A 19,564-nucleotide genomic window follows, 5' to 3' on the forward strand; every position below is an offset into this window, starting at 1 on the left:
TTATTCATGGTTTCTATCATATTTATCTGGTCGAGTCATCTCGGTTCATCCTGACTTTTCTAATCCTTCTGGAATAGAGTTTGGCGTTCCACAAGGATCTGTAATTGGGCCGATACTCTTTTTAATCTACGTCAATGACCTTATTAATGCAGTTAAAAATTCAAAACCTACCATTTGCTGTCGTCTTTGTCAACCAGTGTCCGTTACTAGCTGTGACAAGAGTTTGTCCTTACCGGATACACTTATTGCTTTTGCTGATGACAGTACTCTTGGCACAACTGGTAGAACTGAGTCTGATCTTCGTTCAAGGATGATAGCCCTTTTTGAAAGAGTTATCCAGTGGTTTGATGTAAATTATCTTGCCTTAAATGTCGAAAAGTCATGTTTTCTCATTTTCTCCAGAGTCTCAAAGGCTTGCCCTGATTTAAATGAAATAAATGTATCAAGAGGTTCTCTAAGTAGACCTAAGGATCGTTATGTTCGATTCCTAGGCATCTTGCTTGACGAAAATCTTTCGTTCAAGTATCATATTGACCTGATTAAAATGAAAGTCTCCAGGAGTCTTGGAATCCTTAGAAAGCTCAAATATATATTTCCAGGGTCGATTCTTAGACTCTTGTTCTGCAGCCTAGTTCAGTCTTATGTTCCATATTGTTCTGTTATTTGGATGTCAACTTTTCCCTCGTCTCTGAAGCCACTTTCAAAACTTTATGATAAAGCAAGGACTCTTATTCAGGAAACTAACCGTTTTTCACTTAAACCCTTGCTTGATTTGAAATCTCTCTATTTTCTTTCTTGTTCTTCTTTCGTTTTTTTACAGTTGCACGGCCATCTTCCTGCTGTCCTATGTAATAATATATCTTTTGTTTCTGATCAATCGACTTATCATCTCCGCAGTTCCAACAATTTACTGGTTCTTCACACACCGTCAGTGAGGTCTGACTTCAACCCTCTGACAGCTTGCAACAGGATTTGGAACACGCTCTCAGACTTCGTACGAAGCTGCCACTCGTTTGGTATGTTCAAAAATTGTGTTAGAGATTTTCTAGCTAGTAATTAATTTTGTTTGTTTGTTTTTTGTTTTTTTTGTCTTTATTTTTTATTCCGGTTTCCCTTGGAGTTGATGTCTCTTGAATGAGTTGGATATTTAATTGAGTTGGTGAAATCATGTGCTACTCCCTGCCTAGCTTGTCATTTTTTGGAGATTATTAAGGTGGGCGACTCAATTTTTGGTTTTTGTTTATATTTTTTGTTGTTGGTATTTTTTTCTCCCCTGTTCTTTCCCGGCCATGGAGCCTTATGGGGGAGATTGTCTTGAAGTAATTTTTTTGTTTATGGATTTTAATGTTAAATAAAGAACTCAGAACTCAGAACTCAGAACTACTACCTCTGAGGAAAACAAAGAAACAAACAGACAAACAAGTTTTTGTGACCTTTCTTGCTGCCCAATACTTTCCGTCATTCTAAAAGGGAAGAAGAACTTTGAATTTCCGTTTGACGAGCCTTCTCACGATCTTCTAGGACCATGGTTCAGTAGAATTACCCATGAAGAGAAAAAAAAACCTGTATTTGTGATCTTCCTTCTAGCAAAAAGTAAAAAAATTCACATTTTAGCATATAGGAGCTTGAAACCTTTATAGTAGGAATACACTGAACCTGATCATGTCATTTCCATTAATATTTCCCCTTTTTCAAAAATGAGACAAATTTTCTCAGACTCGTAGTTTTGGATAGGTAACCGTAAAAGTAATGAATTTTATATATTTGGAGTCAGTAAAAAAAAATATTTTTGATCTGTCTACAGTTATCAAAATTCTATTTTTAGAGCTTTGGTCACTGTTAGACCGAGTTGCTCCTTACTTACAGATTGCTACTACGAATTATTTTATAAAGAGTGTTCCCACAATACCTCAAAACCCAAAAGTCTTCTTTAACCACACAAAAAGCGCATACAGAAAAACAAGAAGCAATTGATACCCACAAAAGGCGATCAATTTAAAAATCGATCAGGACAGACAAGTAAAAAATGAAGTTAGAGAAATACGGTATGCAGGATGAAAGAACAAACAGATATAACATGCATACATCTATAATGAATAAGAATGACGATCCATGGAATCTGGTAACTCTTCACTGACTCCCTGTGTGTCTCTGAAGGAACTGAGAATTAGGTGATGTAACTTAAAGACCATAATACTGACCTCATTCTCGTTGACATTGCCTAGTACATAGAAAAACAAATCAATGTTACTCTTGTATAAGCAAGTAAACCCATCAATTATGATAATTTCCGAATTGGCTCTGCTTGTTTTAGAAAATAACTTCTTCTCAAAATTTTTTTGTTCTTTAAAAGTTGAGAGTCCATCCGCATCATAGTATTTGGCAAAGAGTCGGTTGCCATCATTATCAAGAATGGCTATTCCTTTGACAGTGTACATTGATGGCTCCTGAAACAGAAAGTGACTGAATAAGAAACAGTAACAGTAAAAACGTCAAGCTTCCTACAAAAACAAGAATGACGCAAAAGATTTTGAAAGGATGCGAGGGAGAATGGAGGAATGAAGATGAGTGAAAGGGAACAAAATAACTTGCATATAGCCCAGTGCCCCCATTGAACCCTTCCCCCTGAAGACAATTTTAGATACCCCCTCCGCCTGGTACAGCCTCTAAGAGCTCCCTAGCTTTTTGGTTGTGTGCATAGTACTATTAGAGTCTTACTTTTAATACTCTTATACAGGTATGCAAAAAGTTCCAAAGCTGCCAGTAGCAGAATTCCAAAAGAGTGACGCAAAGATTTTGAAAGCATGAGAGAAAGGATGGAAGACTGAAGATGAGTGAAAGGGAACAAAATAGCTTGCATATAGCCAAGTGCCCCTATTGAATCCCTTCCCCCTGAAGACAATTTTAGACACCCCCTCCGTCTGGTACAGCCTCTAAGAGCTCCCTAGCTTTTTGGTTGTGTGCATAGTACTATTAGAGCCTTACCTTTAATACCCTTATACAGGTGTGCAAAAAGTTCCAAAGTGGCCAGTAGCAGAATTCCAAAAGCTGCCAACACTTTCTACTGCACAACCTGTGTTTTGACAGGTTCACTTTGAGCAAAAAGTGTTTTTACACGTAAAATTAGCAAGAAAAGTAACAAATGTGGACTTAATATAGCTTACAGTAAGAAAAATCAATAGTTTTCTGAATCAAAATTAACAATGTAAACTAATTCAGTGGCAAGCATATACTAGCCCTAAATATCATACTATTGTATCATATTTACTCTAATACTGCTAGCGAAGTAGCCTATAGTATTCAAAGTCTGAAGTATACTGTACATAGCTTACTACTGTTACTTTATGGATGGAGTTGTACACTTCTATGCTATTGGTAATATAAAAATAATGTATACCCAACTACATGCTTGATATTCATTGATCACTATAATACAACTATAAAATATCTTTTGATTTTCTGGGAGAAAAATACTGATCGGCAGCCCGGTAGTCACATGCATTATGAAGCTGTGATCTTAGTTTTGCCCTAATATAATCCCCAAAATAAACAGAGAATTGCTGCTACATTGTAGGGTGGCTGTTTCAGGCTACTGATATTCCACAGCTTTCCCATTAGCAGCTTTAACTGTGTGTACACCTTGATTTCTACCAGCCCTTTTATGATTCTTTCAACTGACGAACAAACAGTTTGGGAGAATTTGGTTATTTGTGTAAGATTTGAACAGTTATTCACTTCCAGTTGTACAGAAGTAGAGTAAGCAAAAACTTGTCCTTGAGGATAAAGCATAACAATGACTTAAAACTGAATTTTGCAGAGCAACATTGAAACTCAATGAACTTTTAATTTGAACAAGTTTTGAAAAGCAGCAACATGAGAGCTAACTCACAGAGCGGGATTGTACGTTGCCTCTCTAAATGCACCCACTGTACAAATTGAATTTGATACCAATCTTTAAGAAGAGCCAACATATTTGCCTTGAAGAAAGAAATATCACAATAGCATAATAGTTTTAATGAGAATATAGGATATAACGGTATTCATAAAGCAACTGGAACACAGAGCTTTTCAGAGCCAATCAGTTCTACTACTTCACTAATGTGATGAAATTTTAGTTTTTCAGCACGATCGGTTGTGTGGAAGAAATGCCATTTCTTCTGTGAACAGAAGTGAGCGTCCAAGGCAACTTCAATGAATGGATTACATGCTTCATTAATAAGGGGCCCTGTCACTGGATAAGTAACTCACTGTGACGAGTGGTAGAACTAACATTACGGCCACGAGCACGTCTGTCCTCAATACTGCCCATATTCTCGACAACATATTCGAATGACGTCTTGCACATACAGCAAAAAAAGAGGTGAAGGAATTCGGGAATGCTATCACATAGTGTCGGCTGCTCAATAAATAAGTAAAGCTTGTTTAGTACACTAAGAGAGGAATGCTTAGGATATGACTTCTCAAAACAGACACCTTGTGTCTCAGCAAGGGTTATCAATGCCTCAAAACTTTTCCCATAACCGATTTTTTTGTTTCTGGTGGATATGAGGTCACAAAGACCTGAAACCCACTGTGACGAATTTCCTTCAGTCAATTCAACATGATGTGCTGGATCCCAGTTAAATTTATGCAAAGGGGGAATCACGGAGACCAGTAAGCATCAAAAGATGAGACGACACATGAGGCATAAAATATTGTATATCCACTGCACCACCTACAATCTGCTGCTTGATATCTTCTACCATCAGAGAGTGATGCTGCAAAGCTTCAAGGAGAGCGTATGCAATGTGTAATCCTGTATGCCCACTAATGACTGGCAAGTCCACAACAAAAGAATCAAGATGTCCAGAAAGAAAAGAAATAATACTAACAATCTGGAAAGTTCATCTATTAGGCATCAGCTTATCAACAATAATAGCAAATGATGGTGGCCATTTAGTAGCAGGTAGATTTGTACTAAGGCATATTTGCAGTTGGGGCGTCAATAAGGTTTGCAAAAATGGGAGTAAGATTTGCAATAAAAATGAGGCTGTAGTTCATTTCACCATTAGGAAGGCCTTTCAAGCTATCAAGAATTATATCGCCTTTGTATTGGAGCTGGGAACCATGACCCACTTTAAGTTGTCAATAAGCATTCAGACCACAGAATAACCCTGTTCTATGGCATCTACACATAAGCTGATCTGCTTTGGATTTTTCGGCAGCGTCATCTAGCAAATTTTGCTTATGAGCTGACGATTTTAGATGCCAGAATATTTTCGTCTTAAGATTTCAGAACTCTTAAGGTTGATATAATATATTGTAATTATTTCTGTTTGTTTTGAGTTTTAATACTGATCCTTACTTTCAGTTAAGAAAAACTTGTATTATTATTTAATTACTGAGCTACAGATAATGACAACCGTTACTGCAAAGTGGCTTGAACTCAAATCCTTACTTGTGATTTACAGTCACCTCGCCACTATGCTGCAGTAACTCATATTTTTATTTAATTTCTTACTGTTTTTTTTTTAATAATGCTGGAAAATCTAGGGCCCTCTTCATGGAAATTCTCTTCCCCCATGATAAATTCCTCCATGGAAAGATCCTCTCACGTAACCTTCTCCCTGACTCACATCACCAGAAAAAATCCCCCTGAAAACGTCAGTATACTTCCCAATAACCAATAATATACATAAACAATGGGCAAAGTTCATAACTTGCAGCCCTTAGCCCAGTGACTGTGGGGGATTAAGTTGTTTTCAAAGACAGAGTTATTAGATTTTTTTACTATGCTGAACAAAATGGTTATCTCAAAATTTTGATCCAGTGACTTCGGGAAAAAATGAGCATGGGAAGGGACTTAATTGCCCTCCATTTTTTTTTTCTTACTTAAAAAGCGCACTAAAACTTATAATTTCCGTTAAAATGAGCCGTCAAACAACATTCTTGGACCACTGGGTCAATATGATCACCCATAGGGAAAAAACAAATAAACATACATCCATGATCATTCTTCTGGCAAAAAAAAATACAAAATTCCATATGTTTGCAGATAGGAGCTTGAAACCTATACAATAAGGTTCTCTAATATGTTGAATCTGATGGTGTGATTTTCATTAAGATTCTATGACGTTTTGGGGATGTTCCCCCTCTTTTTTTGAAAATAAGGCAAATTTTCACAGGCTTGTAACTTTTGATGGGCAAGACTAAATTTGATGAAACTTATACATTTAAAATTAACACAAAAATCATGATCTTTCGAATATTGGTATCAAAATCTCGTATTTTAGAGTTTTGGTTACTATTAAGCTGGGTTGCTCCTTACTACAGTTCACTACCACAAACTGTTTGAAAGGTAGTTCAAAGTGAAAATTGTAAGTTATTGGATTAGTGTTGATGCAGGTTAAACACTGGTTCCAAAGCTCAGTCTATTCATCAAAAATTAGAAACTTAAACTTGTCATCTAAAAGAGTCTAAAGTATTGTTGTTGTTTTGGCACTATGTGTCAATATCATCAAAGCTTTCAAATCATTAATATTACTAGGTTTGATATTTTCGAATAAAGAGCTTTTAATTGCACTTATATCATGTTTTTATCATACTAATACTAGCTGGTCTGACTCTACAGTCACTGCAGAACTGGTGCCACAGGTTCTGTGTTGTTTCTGGGGATTGGCTGGTGTGGAGGGAATAGGAGGGTTAGAAATAACTATAGGGTTCATTGTGGTAGGCTCTGGGGCTCTAAAAGACCTAACAACTGTTTGGTTAACATGATTGTCTGGCTTTTCAATTGATTTGTTTTCTGAATCAGGAACTAAGTCAAGCACAGACTATAAGCACTCGACTGCTGGGTGGTACAATTGAACAATGTATGCTACCAGAATAAGTGACTGAAAATTTGGGGAAAAAGTTTCTTTCCAGCTTTCTCCAGGTAGTTATATTTGTCTTTAATTACGCTGTTATATAATCCAGTAATAACCTGGCATTTTACATTGCCTATACCCTCTGAATCAGCAATTTTGGTTGAATTTAAGACATTCTGGCATGAATTCAATTCATCTTTTGTGTTTATTCTTCAAACATGTCAAAATAACTTCTAGGTAGGAAATCAGCAATTTCAATTGAACAAAAAAAAAAAAAAAAAAAAAAAAAAACAATTCTGGTGTGACTTTGGTTCCTTCTTCTTTTTTATCCTTCATAGACTAATATATGCTAAACTAACACTTTCCTTCATTCCATTGTAATCTTGCTTTTTCTTCTAACCACAGATTTTATTGAGCAAAATTTTCACTTGAAAATCAATTTGATTTATGATGTTTCTTGTTTCATGCCTTTTTCTTTAAATTTCTGGAGTCATTTTTCATCTTCAGTAATCTTGCATACATCATATATACTAAAAACGATACGACCACCTCTGGAATCAAAGTTATGTAATTTTTAATCTTTATATCCATATAACTGCAATGTCACTCACATGAGTTTTTTTTTTCAAAATTAAGACTTTAACCAAATTTTATCAATCTTGTGCACTACCTAGATTGTTTTTGAAGTGCAGAAAATCACAGACTGCCAACTTTCTTTAGTATTAACTCTGGATATGGCAAGCCAGCAATTTCAATTGAAATACAAAATTCTGGGGTGAATTCTTCCTTCTTCTTCTTCTTCCTTCACAGAATCATATATTTTATAGAGTTTGTATTATTCTGGGATTAGGTGTGATTGTCATTGTTGCTTCTCTTCTAACCACAGATTTTACTTATAATTTGATGCAAATGTGTCTGTTGCTTATTCCCTACCCTCAGATTTTGCTGTACATCATCTTCATTTGAGATGTGTTCAGAGTGCTTGCGGCACATCTCTTCTAGCCAAAGATCTCTTTGTGCTCCATTTTCATTCATAATTACCTTGGATAATTTTTTCCAACCTTTGCTGTTTGGATTCCTTCATTATTTTGTATAATTTTGCATGACATCATAGATACTGAAAAGTTTTTTTTTTTAGTTTTTCCTCAATAATTGTACTTTTGTTTTAATTATGTTGTTATGTAACCCAGTAACAAACAGCCATGTTCTATTGCATAATTATCCTGATATTCTCTAGTATCAAGTCATAGGGTGCTTAATCAGCAATTTCAATTCAAAATTTCTGGCATGAATTCAATTAATCCTTCCTGCAGATCCTTCACATATGATAAAACAACCTGTTCCTTCATTGTATTCTAATTTATAAAATATCTAAATTACACATTAGCAGAATTCTCATGTTGTTCTTTAGTTGTCACAGGGAGGCAAATCAGCAATTTCAGTTGAATTAAGAAATTTTGGCATGAATTCGGTTCCTATTTCTTCTAAATTCTTCACATATGATAAAATTAGATGCTGCTTCAATCCAGGGTGGCAAATAAGCAATTTCACTTGAATTAAAAAGTTCTTGCATGAACTGAATTCATGCTATTTTGTACTATTGACAAGCACAAATACACTTCAGCAAAATTAATACAGATATTCTTAGTGTCTGTTGTTATTCACATGAAAAATTACAACTATGGAAAAAACATTCAACAAGGATTAGAACACAATGCCTCAAATGCATTCTATATTAATCTTAAGGCCCAATGAGGCTTCAAAAGTTAAGCTATTAAAATGAAGTCTTTTAGGCATCTAACCCCCTATCTACAAATAGATCCACTACCCCTCCTTCATACTTGCTAAAAGGTATTTATAAATCACTATATTATAAACCAAACCAGTTTATGTAAATGAAACATTATTACAAATGTTAGAAACACTTTTCTGCAATAACATAGCAGGTATCACCCTATATCAACTTTGTTCAAGCTTATTTTAAATGAACTGAGATGTGACATTATCTTACCTGAAATTACCTTAAATCGCATTTGCCAGCGAGATAAGGTGGTAGATCCTACTGTAGTTCTCGCTGGTGGTGAGCGATTTAATTATGTTGGCTTAGCTTCCCAGTCCAGCCTCCACTCAGCCCTCTCCCAGTCGCTGTCGACTCCAGCCTTGAAGAAGTGGGGAGTCTCAGCTTGGATGGTAGCCTCGGATAGGCTATTCCAGAGGGGGACCACCCTAATGGAAAAGAAACCACGTCGTTCCCTTCTCCGACATCCAGGCAGTAGAAGCTTAAGACTGTGACCTCTTGAATTGTTAGCCAGGGAGGGGGTGAAGATCTGGTTCAGGTGACCAGACTTGAAAATTTTGCGTGCCATGATCACATCTCCTCTATATCTTCGATAGGTGAGGGTTGGAAGTCTCAGAGATCCTAGGCGATCCTGGTAAGAGACATTATTTAAGCCACGGACCAGTTTGGTTGCTCTCCTTTGGACACTTTCAAGGGCTCTTGTGTCCATTTTATTTTGGGGAAAGGCCAAAGTCAAGCCAAACTCAAGGTGGGGATGGACAAGGGATTTATAAAGTTTTATAACCACACATGACTTTCTGGTTACAAAAGAGTGCTTAATGAGTCCGAGAGCTCGATTAGCTTTTGAAACCTGAGCCTGAGTGTGGCAGTGGAATTTTATTTTAAATCTTTGTCCACAATGACGCCTAAGTCTCTCTCCTCGGCAACTGCTTCCAACTGATCACACCCTATATGGTAGGGATGGTGGGGGTTATTGTGCCCTAAGTGCAGTACCTTGCATTGAATTGTAGGGCCCAAGTTGATGACCAGGAGGATAGCCTGTCGAGGTCCAGCTGAATGCAGGCTCTTTCTTCTTCAGTTTCAGCAGGCCCAATGAGCCCACAGTCGTCAGCATATAATGTTAAAAAGTTGCGTAGATAAGTTGTACAGTCGTTAATATATAAGCTGAACAACGTTGGCCCAAGGATGGTTCCCTGTGGGACGCCGCTTATAACCGGGGAAGTGGAGGAGAAAACTGGATCGCCATTATCAGTGTAGATCATGACACGTTGAGATCTACCAGTTAGGAATGCTCCAATCCAATCAATCACATCCTTGTGCACCTGGTAAGCTTTAAACTTCAGCAACAGGTATGAGTGTTCAACTTTGTCAAAGGCTTTGGCTTGGTCAAGTAAGATAATGTCAACCGGTTTACCCATATCCAAAATTTTAGTTGCACAATCATATGATTGAATAAAGTTGGTGTCGATTGACCTGCCCCTGCGAAATCCATGTTGTCTATCGCCAATAAGTGTATTTTCTTCTAAATAAATTATTAGAGCATGGTTAATGATACCTTCCATGATCTTGCAAACTGCTGAGGTAAGGCTTATTGGTCGATAATTTCCTGGGTTATCCTTGTCACCTTTCTTAAAAATTGGTATAATATTTGCTGTTCTCCAATCATTTGGCACTGACTTTTTGGCCAGGGACATGTTGAATATCCTGGCAAGGGGGAGGGAAATGTGAGCAGCAGATTCTATCAAAAGCCGAGGGTGGAGATTATCAGGTCCAGCAGCTTTGTTGGAGTTTAAACTTCTTAGTATTTTCAATACATCTTCTTGAGTAATGATTACAGGGGACATTGGGTTGTGTACTGTTACAGGAGGTATGGTTGGGAGTGTAATGTCAGGTGGCTTAGAGGTGAAGTTTGTGCAAAAGCTGGCATTCATGCAATCAGCGATTTTGTTTGGGTCAGTAGTACTGGAGCCATCTGATTTTTTTAGCCTGTTGGTGCGTCGACAGGAAGGGTTGTTGGCTGTAACATAATGCCAGAATTTTTTGGGGTTTTTCTTTGACTCATTTGCAATAGATTCTTCATGGTCTTGGATAACTTTTCTTGTCATGTTTCTCAGCTTGTTTTGGAGCATGGTGTATTTGTTGTGATGGTTGTCACACTTGCATTTTAGGTATTTATTCCATGCTCTATTTTTCTTTCTGATAATTTTCTTAATATTCCTGGGAAGGTATGGAAGAGTCTTTGGTTTATCTGACCAATAAACCTTTGTATGCTTTCTACACGCACCTAGTAAAGTAGACTTAAAACGATTCCAACTAGATTCAATGTCTGTCTCATCTGATAATCCCTCATCCCAATTTATATTAGCTAGTTCTTCATGGATCAAAGCGTAATTGGTAAAAGTTCTCTTAAGTTTACCATCACAACTATGGTTAATATTAATGTCATTCATTATGCATTTGTGGTCACTTGCACCAATAGCTGGAAGGTAACAAGTGGAAGTAATCCTCTCAGGGTCATTGGTAAAAAGGAGGTCTAGTAATGATGGTTGTTGTGAATGTCTAAATCTAGTGGGTTGCATTATTATCTTAGTTAGGAAGTTGTCAGCAAGGGTCTGGGTGGTTGTGTAGGAGGGGTTATTAGGGGGTGAGTACCCAATATCTTCAAACCAACAAACTTCTGGCATATTAAAATCACCATAAAGCACAAGTGATGAATTTAGATTACATAAGATCTGTATTAGGTTAGAAACTGCTTGGTGAGATACTAGTTGATTTGGAGCTGATGGTCTACAGTAAAGCACACCAATATTCACAGTTTCGAATCCAATTAGAAGTCTAACTAATACATGTTCCATCCAAGCATTAGTAGGTTGAGAAATAGAAAAATCAATTTTATCTACCTTAATTCCAAGTCTAGTGTAGATAGCCACTCCTCTTCAACACAGGTTACTATCTAGGTTGCTCAGGAGTAAGTATCCAGGGATTTGAATATGTGCGTCAACCAATTTGGTCAACGAGTTGTTAGGACACACCTCACAAACACAGAAAACATCTACATCCTTTCATAAAGTAACACTTTAAGTTCTGAGAGTTTTGGCACTAAAGAATCAATGTTTGTATATAATATTCGCAGTTGCATCCGTTTTCTTTGGCCGGCTGGGCTGTTGCTAGTTCCGGCTTTGTAACTCTGATATGGATTTTCATCACCCAAACTAGCAGTGACGTAGTTGGTCTCAGATGAATCAGTTGTAATACTTGATGGAGATACAGAGCTCAAAACCGAAGCCGCGGAAACAAAGGTTGAACTTATAGAAGTCTTTCTGGCTTGGCTTGATGCACTATTTACACTATTTACAAGGGATATGGGTAAGTTTAGTGAACCATCGAGACAGGGGGGTAGGGACTCCCTCCCCCCCCCGGGATCAGGTTTTTTGACACGATGGCGCCATCATGGATGACAAGGTTTTTTCACCGGCTGCTGCACGCCTCTTTATCTCTTCAACTAGTTCTTTCCTTCTGTGGCGGTCTTCATTGGATGCATCAGCAAAGAAGGAGATACTCCCCCTCCTTGCTCTTGAGGCCTTCAATATATCCATTTTTATTTCGTAATCATTTATAGAAAAAAGGATTGGGTTGGGTCTGTCTATGGTACTTGCATTCTTACCATTAGGTAGACGTTTCAAGTTAGTAATAGCCCCGAAATTAATTGAGAATTCATCTTTTAAGTAAGTTGAGATGAACTGAGCATTGTTGGTTTGCAGAGGAATGCCATAGGCAATCAGATTAAGTCGTCTTCTGTTTCTGTCTTGCTCTTGTCTCACTATTTTGTGGACGTCTGTTTCAAGACGGGTGGCTAGAGAAATTTTCCACAAGTTTCAGCACATCATCTACGGAAACCTTCGATTGTATAGCCGTCTCAAGCATTTCCACCTGAGCCCTCACAGTGTCCAAAAAAGTCTGCATATCAGATCTGAAACCAGCAAACATGTCACGCATTTCACTACAACGGGAGTCAAGAGCGCTTTTCACTATATTTGGAACATCAGGTTTACTGGAACCTGTTTTACATAATGGGCATGTCCAAATACTTCCCAGTGCTTCATTCATTTTGCAGAAAATGTTGTATTCAGCTGTACTCATTCCTAGACATGTTGCAGAGAGCCATTTATCACATTCATCACACTGAGTGGCTGGCGAGGACTCACTCAGAACACAACAAGAGACAGCACACTTATCGATTCCTTTTTCGGGTGTTGTGGGTTTTGGGTGCTTTGAGCTATTGGACGCCATAATTTCAGAATGAGTGGCAACACTGAGCGGAAAAATTCAGCACAGATAGCACTCAGTAATTTTAAATAGAGATAGCGCTATATTATATTAAGCACAGATAGCGCACTGTTATTTTGAGCAGGAAAAGAATAGCGCTCTGTAATGTTTCTCTAAAATGTGAGAAAAATAACGTTCAGCTGACAGATGTAGGCCAATAGGACTTATAGGCTAATGGAGGCTATTGGGATTTTAGCTAATTTATCAACAAAATGGTTCAGATTATCAAGCAGAGGTTGATTATTGTTTATTTATGTTGTTTATATAAACAATGATTAGAATATTGATACTTATCAATGATAGGATACTCCAATATAATATCGATACTTATTGATGATACGATACTCCAATCCCATATATTCTGATACTTCTATTGCAATACTCCAATACAATATTGATACTTATTTATCCCTACACATACCTCCTGCAGACAGAAACCCATTTACATACAGATGTGAAGGCTCATGGACAGTTCTACACTTTAGGCATTGAAATGCACTCTTTCAAGCACATAAATCCCTCTATCAACTATGATCCATAGCCATCCTTCATAAAAGCTGATGCACAATTATGTGTCTCTGCACATAGTTTCATGAAAAATAAAGCAAATCAAGTTATGAAAGATAAGGATTAAAATAAATGTCTTTGTTTACCATTTATCTTATATGGAAAATATTACATGGCTTTTTAGGAACAAATGCCCCACAATACAGCATCACTTTCTCTGCAACTGGGAAGCTTGATATATATTTTTGAAACTCAGAAGTCAATATTTTATCTCAAATTGTCAATCGTAACTTTGCCCTCTTAGGGGGAAATCACAGTTTGGTGCCTAAAAACAGTATAAAAAAAACTTTTCATTGTACAATCTTTTTAATCTCCAAAAAAGGGCACTAAAACTTTCAATTTTCCTGAACCCTCTCCCATCTTCTGGGACCACTATTTCAATATAATCACCCCTGAAAAAAACAAACTAAAATACAAACAAATAACTGCGCATCCATAATTTTCTTCTGGGAAAAAATTTAAAATTTCACATTTTTGTAGATGGACAACTGAAATGTCTATCATAGGGATCTCTGATAAGCTGAATCTGACAGTGTGAGTTCCATTCAAACAAACTGAGCAGCTTAAGTGAAGTACTTCTAGAGATGCTGCAAAGTAAACCATTTAGACAATTCATTGACAATTACAAAACAGACTTACATTTCATAATTTATCAGTGTTGACTAAAGCCAAGGGCCTTCTAGCCATCTTCAAATTGTTTGAAACCAAAGTCAACAATCAGTACTCAAATGGCTTCAGGTCTCAAAATGTACCCAGAAAGCATCAAATAAGATACTGCAGCTCTGTATACTTTTTGTGGATCAGTGGTTCTTGGAACTTCTGAGTGAAATGTGCACAAACTTCCAAGTTGTCTACCTGGAACTGACATTCTGCTTTCAAAATCAAATGTTTGGGCAGTTTTGCAATATCTTTAGGATATCATCAGTCTTACATTTTCCTTTACGATAAAGATGGTAAAATACTTGATAAGGGCTGGCCATTGCTCTTTCACTCTAGAGGCACCAGCAGCCAACAGGTTGGTAAATTATTCTATATAACCCAACATCAAATAGTCTTGCAGTCTCAGTTAACTTTAATTTTTCACAACTGAGAAGCTGAAACAACTTTTTGTTGATGTTTGGCCATCACCACTCACTATAAGCAGTTTCACAATTGTGGTAAGGATCTTAGTCTGCAGATCCTCAGCTGTCACATGACCAATAAAGCTTGCTTTTAAATGTCTTTCTATGCCACATTGCTCCTTTAAAGACAAGAATCAGGTTCAAGCTGTACCCAACCAAATCTGAAGTCATCTGACAAAAATACAGGCAAAGAGCTTTGGTAAACAAGCATGCAAAATTTATTTGTCCCATCATAAAATTGCCTGTCCTGGAAACATTTTGCCAAACACATCTGCTTTGCCATCTGTCAAACTACCAGACCAATCAGATTGGACTCTTTTCAAAGCTCAAATATGCTCAGCTTTCACAAAACTGCACTTGACTGAGTAAACTCCAAGGGTTCCAACCAGAGTAAAACTCTAACCATTTTCTGAACTACAATTATTGTAGAGGTGCATCTGATTTGACTTCAGCATAGTTTGAAAATTCCTCTGTCTGGACCTGCTATAAAACAGCATACAAGCCTTTCTCATAAACAAGCAAAGAACAGCAAATACCACAATAAAACAAATAAGCATCACCAGGAACTGCTCTACAACACTACTTTTTTTTATAATTATTAATGGAGAATGAAAAAAAAAATCTTTCTTTGATTGAAAACTTTACTGAAGAACAAAACAAAAATTAAACTGTACATGCTGAAATCCTGGTTTCTGAAAGGAAGTTTAGGCTTGTGCTTTTTCTTTTATGCTTCAATAGAATGCTAATAGTAACACAAAACAGTGGTATATTGCATGGGTAGAATAACAACCATTTATGTTTATTTCAAGACTTAAACTTCAAGCTTTAAGAGCTTTGAGACAAAAATTTCAAGACTACACACTACTGTTGACCTAAAAGGGATTAACAATTACTAAACCCAGATTTCATACAGTTGAGTATTTTTAACTGAATAAAAAGTTTTTTTTTTGGGGGGGGGGGTAATATTTTCCAGGAATTGTTCTTTCTTAGGTGGGAGCTACTGCTGGAACAATGACATGGAGATTAGGTAAAATGGGGCTTGACATCAATGGCTACTTTGGTGAAGTTATTAGTTAATTAAGAGTAAGCTGAAAAAATAAAATAGTGGACCTCTGGTATTACAAATCTAAAACAGCCTAGCAGCTTAAGTGACTCCAGAGACAAAAGGTTTCAATTCTTTTTATTCATCATTATTAAGAAGAATAGGATACTGTAACCTCTAAATTATTCTGCTGTCTTCAGGACACTAATGGTCACCAACACACTATAAAGACTTTCTGGCTGAAGCATTAACATGGCTTAATCTTTCAAAACATGACTTAAGGACTGTTTGAGGATCTTCACTAGTTTCATGGACTTCAGGAACCTAGTGGCATTCCTGCTATACACCAGCTGCAGCACCATAGGCAAACCAAGCACTTAGTATAATCAGAAGCACATTTACAAGGTGATATCCTACAATTACAGCTTTACAAGAGCCACATGACAGCAGGATTAAAGTGTACAATATGTGTCACCACATAAATTAGTAAAACAGACCAGGTGGATCTTGAATCTGTACAAAAATAGACAAAACAGGCATAAGTAAGTTTAATGATAAAGTGTATATATGTCAACTGCTGAGCCTCAAGGTACAAGCTTTAACATACTATCAACAAAGAGGCAATATGATTACAACCTAGGAGGTACTCTGGCCTGACAACCAAGAACTATTCCAGACTACTGAATGCCAAGAACCAGAATTCATCCAGCAACCCTGTTCTTCAAGAGTGTCAACACAAGAAATTGAAACCAATTTTTCTCTAGCCACACCACACACCTATGGAGCAGTTTAAGTCAGACATCTGCAAGACAACTGTTGATGGCTTCAACCCAATTATTGACAAAGATTGGCTGACCAAACTATGGTTTATGCTATAAGATTCAGCTGGTGTCTTAGAGCCTTATTACTGATGTTATTACTTATTACTAACTATAGAGCCTTGTTACTGACTAGCATAAACTGAATTCAGCTATATTGATGGAAAGTATAATTTAAAGTACTTTAAGTTGTTTCAAAAAAAACATGGCTGCAGAAATATTATTTGAAAAGATTGAGAACCAGATTAACAAGAACAATGGAATAAACATGATAATATGTTTAATAGATATATCCTGCTTATTATATAGAATAGAATATATTTATTCACTGCAATAGCTTGAGCTAGCATTAGCATGTCATGACAAAAATAATTTATACCTTCAAAAACACTCACAGGAAAATTTAAACAAACATTATATTAATCACACACATATCAATCAAACATTAAATATTAGTTGCATCAATATTATTAAAATGACAGGTAATATATACCTGTTATAGAGTAAGATTTTGCAGTTTTCTTTCAGTTTTTCTTTATTGATCTCAAAGCTCCATCAGAACTATTAAGGAGAGGGAGGGATGTGCAATTAGAAAACTTGAATGACATTTGGAATGAAAACAAAATAGGGAATCTAATGGTACTACCTTTATTAGTATGTTTCCAACCTTACCTAAGCTTAAGCCCAACCTTAGAGGTAGTGAAATACTGCCTAATCTTGAACATGGGATCTTGTACTTGGATCTAAATATATAAATCATAGACAGACTCTATCATGGATGTATTCAACCAAAAAGCAAGTATTGTGAACTAGAATAATTGTTTTGTTTATAAGTTTAAGAAAAAAAAATCTAGACTGTAGTCAAACAATAATACTTAGTTCAATACCAGCCCTCAACCAAACACACCTATCAAAAATGATCAAAGCCAAATCATAGGCAACCAAAGACAAAGAGCCTACTATTTATATTTGTACAAAATCTATATTAGTCCAAAGATTTGCAGATGATTAGGCGTTGTCAAGTCCTGGGAATATTACCCTAGCCTTTTAACCACATAAAATCTTCAAAATAATAAATTTGTTGGTATAAATATACAATTTGGGTTACTGATAAGGAAACATGTTTAGAGAACAATTCTTTCATAATAAGATGCAGAATAATAGTTGACCAAGTTAACTCATTTTGTCTGCAATTCCACTATACTTCACCTGCAATCCCTTACCTAATGTGCAATATATAGCCTAAACTACATATTTCTACTATGTTTCTAAGTTTCTTGATTTTGTCAGACTTGATTCAATCTAAACATTCAGTTGTTAAAACAAGAGTGACAAATGGCAAAATGTACATCAAATATAAGGTTTGGGCTATGCAATATATTTGTGCATTAAAGTAGGGGGAGGGGTAAAATGAAATGGAGTTGTAGTCAAAGTGTGGTAACTACAATTGTTCTGCATATTTAGACATCACAATTGTTCTTAAATGTTTCCTTCTCAACAGCCTCAATTGGTAAAATTCTAGACAGGCTACTTTTTGCTATCTTGGAAAAAGGCTAGGTTAGGAAAATAAAACTTTCAGGGATGGACCAATAGACTAAAGTAAGTACTGGGAAGTTGCTTTCAAATACTTATCTCTACTCCTTCTTTCTCTAGAGGGCACTGACCTTTGATGATCTTTAAAAATCTTTGAGTTATAAAAGTCAAACAATAAAAAATAGATCTTCTGCTTAAATGAAGTACTAAAAAATTATTTTCAGTTTCACAGCTTTGTTTAATCCTAATTCTTGTGGGTTCATAGATCTACAAATACATTTCCTAAGTTCAGAAAGAAAAAGCCCTTTGACCTAAAATTCTTCTCAAATAATAAAAATTTGTTTTTTTTTCAAAATAAACCAGAGAAAAAGGAACTGGACACTGAGAATTCTGGTGTAAGGCTGTTATTACCCAAATTCTAGTAGATATAGGCCCTAGACCTGTCAAGTAAGCAAATTTATAAATTTTAGGAATCAAAAGAGAGTTAGGCCTACCATGGTAGGGCTAGCTTGAGCTGTGTTTTCAGGCATTGGGTTTACAGAATATTTTGAATGGGGTTGACAAAAATTGTTTTCAGGTTCTCTATGTTTAACCCAGCAAAACTTTAAGGTCAATGTTCCTATTAGGCTACCTGAACAATTGTTTAGGATTGTGAAACTATTGTTAATAGATGCATTTTGACTTTTTGAACATCTTTTCTCTCTTGCAAAATTACTGCAAACTCACCATTATGGAGTTGTTATATATTTGTACATTATAGGGGGGGGGGGTAAAGCATAGCATATATTAAATGTGGCAATGGTTAGTTTATGATATTTATATTGCTATGCTTTACCCTCACCCCCCCCCCCCTGATGTGCAAACATAGGCCTATAGCCCAAATTTGTTTCTAAACTATTACAGATCCACAATTTCAAATATCTGATAAATGAAAACAGAAATGATTGCAATTCTATAGCCTGTGTGTAAATAGCCTACAGGATATTTGGGCTGGAATGAGGTTAAATTGGACATAAAATTGGGCATTGGGCCACCAGGTGTACCAATACACATCCTGAAACTCCTATGCACTTTGCAAAGCACCACTTGTGTTCTGACTAAATACATATACATAAAATCAACATTGACAGAACAAAGAAACATAAAAATGCCTGAGATATATAGTTTGGAACAATATATATGCTCATCAGGAGGAGAGGAAAGTTAAACGAATACTTCAAGGAATTTTATAAGTAAATACTTCAAGATTCTTTAAAGTGTTTTTCAGAGATTTTACAACAGCCCTATAATTGGGCATTAATACCATTCTATTTTCGGATTACTCTCACATAGATTTACAATATACAAGAACAATTTCTTATGAGCACTATTAGCATCAAGTTACGTTACTAGCCTACCCTAGATTACCATTGAGATGTACTATTTTTATCAAAATTCAAATTCCTAAAATCCTCGAGTCTGCTATGCTTTCTTCTCTAAATGTAATGAGCGACGGTAACGAGCATGCCAGCGAG

At 36.3% G+C, this 19,564-nt stretch overlaps 1 protein-coding gene across 3 annotated transcripts in view; it reads right to left on the reverse strand.

The window, feature by feature from the left end:
- Positions 1-19,564, reverse strand: part of LOC136026851 (coatomer subunit zeta-1-like) — a 48,009-nt gene extending 28,445 nt beyond the window's left edge. The window contains exons 1-2 of one of the 3 annotated variants that reach the window (XM_065703570.1): positions 19,458-19,564; positions 2,202-2,447 (exon numbers count right to left, since the gene is read on the reverse strand). In XM_065703570.1, the coding sequence (XP_065559642.1) occupies positions 2,202-2,447; positions 19,458-19,460 (249 nt within the window). In that variant the 5' untranslated portion in view covers positions 19,461-19,564. Of the gene's footprint in view, positions 1-2,201; positions 2,448-19,447 lie in introns of all 3 variants that reach the window. The other 2 variants (XM_065703571.1, XM_065703572.1) reach the window with 2 other exon arrangements.

This window comes from Artemia franciscana, chromosome 5, assembly GCF_032884065.1.
Source record: "Artemia franciscana chromosome 5, ASM3288406v1, whole genome shotgun sequence".
Classification (NCBI taxonomy): domain Eukaryota; kingdom Metazoa; phylum Arthropoda; class Branchiopoda; order Anostraca; family Artemiidae; genus Artemia; species Artemia franciscana.